This window comes from Echinops telfairi, unplaced genomic scaffold, assembly GCF_000313985.2.
Source record: "Echinops telfairi isolate 266 unplaced genomic scaffold, ASM31398v2 ScPeMD7_17;HRSCAF=63, whole genome shotgun sequence".
In the NCBI taxonomy this organism is placed as follows: domain Eukaryota; kingdom Metazoa; phylum Chordata; class Mammalia; order Afrosoricida; family Tenrecidae; genus Echinops; species Echinops telfairi.
Genome location: NW_022103914.1, coordinates 7,174,131 through 7,176,244, shown reverse-complemented (window position 1 = coordinate 7,176,244; position 2,114 = coordinate 7,174,131). Strand labels below are relative to the sequence as shown.

General features: G+C 36.9%; 1 protein-coding gene across 1 annotated transcript in view; it reads right to left on the bottom strand.

Annotated features, from left to right (window-relative positions):
* Positions 1-2,114, bottom strand: part of ACAP2 (ArfGAP with coiled-coil, ankyrin repeat and PH domains 2) — a 153,085-nt gene that overhangs the window by 55,539 nt on the left and 95,432 nt on the right. The window contains exon 7 of the mRNA XM_004712337.3: positions 1,708-1,803. Coding sequence (XP_004712394.1) covers positions 1,708-1,803 — 96 coding nt within the window. The remainder of the gene's footprint in view (positions 1-1,707; positions 1,804-2,114) is intronic.

Below are 2,114 nucleotides of genomic sequence, written 5' to 3'. Positions count from 1 at the left end.
TCTCAGCTTTCTTCTGAGATTCCTCAAATGAAACCATATTATCTGCTAGGCACCATAGACACTAGGGCTTAGATTCTTTTCAAGAGTCTGCAAAAGTATTTAATTGTAAGCTCTGGGGAAATAAACTGTAAAACTGTAGTTAAAATGTCTAAGAAATATACAATTCTTCCAAGAAGTCAGTGCAATTCATCTTATACTCATATAATAATCCTTATTATGAGATATGGATTGAAATCTAGTGTTTGCTAGGGTGTGAGGGGGCCTAGAACAGGGGTGGAGGACATCTGGCCTGCAAAATCGTCACCACCAGCTAATATCACATGCCTCACCAAAGAAAAACAGTTCCAGCCATCACCTTAGGGGTGAGTAGTCTAAATGTCTGATCAGTAAGACCTGAAAATTATGTTGTAAATATACAAATGGCCTTGGCAGAAAAAAAGGTTCCCCACTCCCAGCCTAGAGTTTAGGAAGATCTTGCCTTCCCCCGAAAATCTAGGTTAGATGCCTTATCTTTGTGTGCCTGTAACACTTCATCTCTCCCCTAAGTGGTGAAGACTACCAGGCACTATCAGCAGTAGGGCTTAGATTCTTCTCAATAGTCTGCAAAATTATTTATGCTAACTGTCCTCCAATATACAGTCCCCATTTTTTCCTTAACAATAAACAAAACTCACTTTCATTAAGTTGATCTGACTCATAACAACCCTATAGGGCATTTGGGTTTGCAAGCCTGTAAATCTTTATTGGAGCAGAAAATCTCATCTTTCTCCCAGAGAGCAGCTAGCTGCCCAACTCATAACCCATGACACCACCATGTCTCCTTTCCCTGAACAAGAGAATTCCCAAATTCTAACATCTTACATGGCTACCTGGCATCAAGTCTGCGTTTTCCAGCTTTCCTTGAAGATCGTGAGTGAGACCTTGTAATTAAACCCTGGCCGCTGGTATGCACAAAATATACAGGGATTAGCAAATAGGTGAGTTGATGGTTTGATTCAATCAACTGAAGTTCTGTGGAAGCAGATCTCTAATCCATGGCACATGGATTGTTGTGGTGATCACCCCCCAACCATAAAATTATTTTCGTTGCTACTTCATAACTGTAATTTTGCTACTGTTATGAATCGGGCAAAAGGGTCATTCAACCCCCAAAGGGGTTGTGACCCACAGGTTGACAACCACTGTTCTAAAGCTTTATTTTTCAAAATGGCAAAACACAATCTTAAAAAAAAAATCTTTTTTTAATAAAAAGCTCTAGCTCAGATAAAAAAACTTAGGACATGAACTCAATTATCCAACTATAAGACATTAAAAATGATTGTTTTTGTTACATGTGATCATGTCAGCTCTGATGCACAGTGGCCTCATGCACAAGAGAACAAAATACTGCATCAGCCTCACAAATTGTCCTATTTGAGCCCACTGTTGCAGCTAAACATGAATATACCTCTATATATTGTAAACATATTTTATTTCAAAATTCTCCTTTTTAGCACTTTCACATACCATCTAAAACAAAGTTACTTTTGACCTTTAATTCCTCTTTTGGTTACACATTTAATCCATATACAAATCTGCTATAGGATCAAAGTTCTTCATTAAGTAAATGGTATGTGACATCTCCTAATAGGGAAGCTTAGTTTCTTTATTTCTAAAAATACAGGATCAGTATATAACACAGAATGAAATAGTAAAATCGAAGATTACCTGTACACCAAGATCCTTCATGTACGGCCCAAGTTCACTAAACAAATCATATCCTTGATGAAAGAAGGCCAAATGTGCATACATAAAGGATAACATCTAAAAGAGGGGAAAAATGGCCATTTTATAATCTAATTCTCAGTAAACATTCTGAATTCTTTTAAATATCCCAAGCCTATTTGATATTTTAAACTTATTTCTAAAGACCCAAAGGTGCCAAGCCAGTTAAAAATAAAACAGTATTTTTTTCTTCAGAGCATTTCAAATATATTTTTTAATGTAACAAAAAATAAATTTTGTGCAAAATAAATATCCACCATTTGTGTATCAGTTTGCCACACTGTGGTGGCTTTGTGTGTTGCTGGGATGCTATGTCACTGGTATTGCACATGCCAGCAGGGTCACCCAAA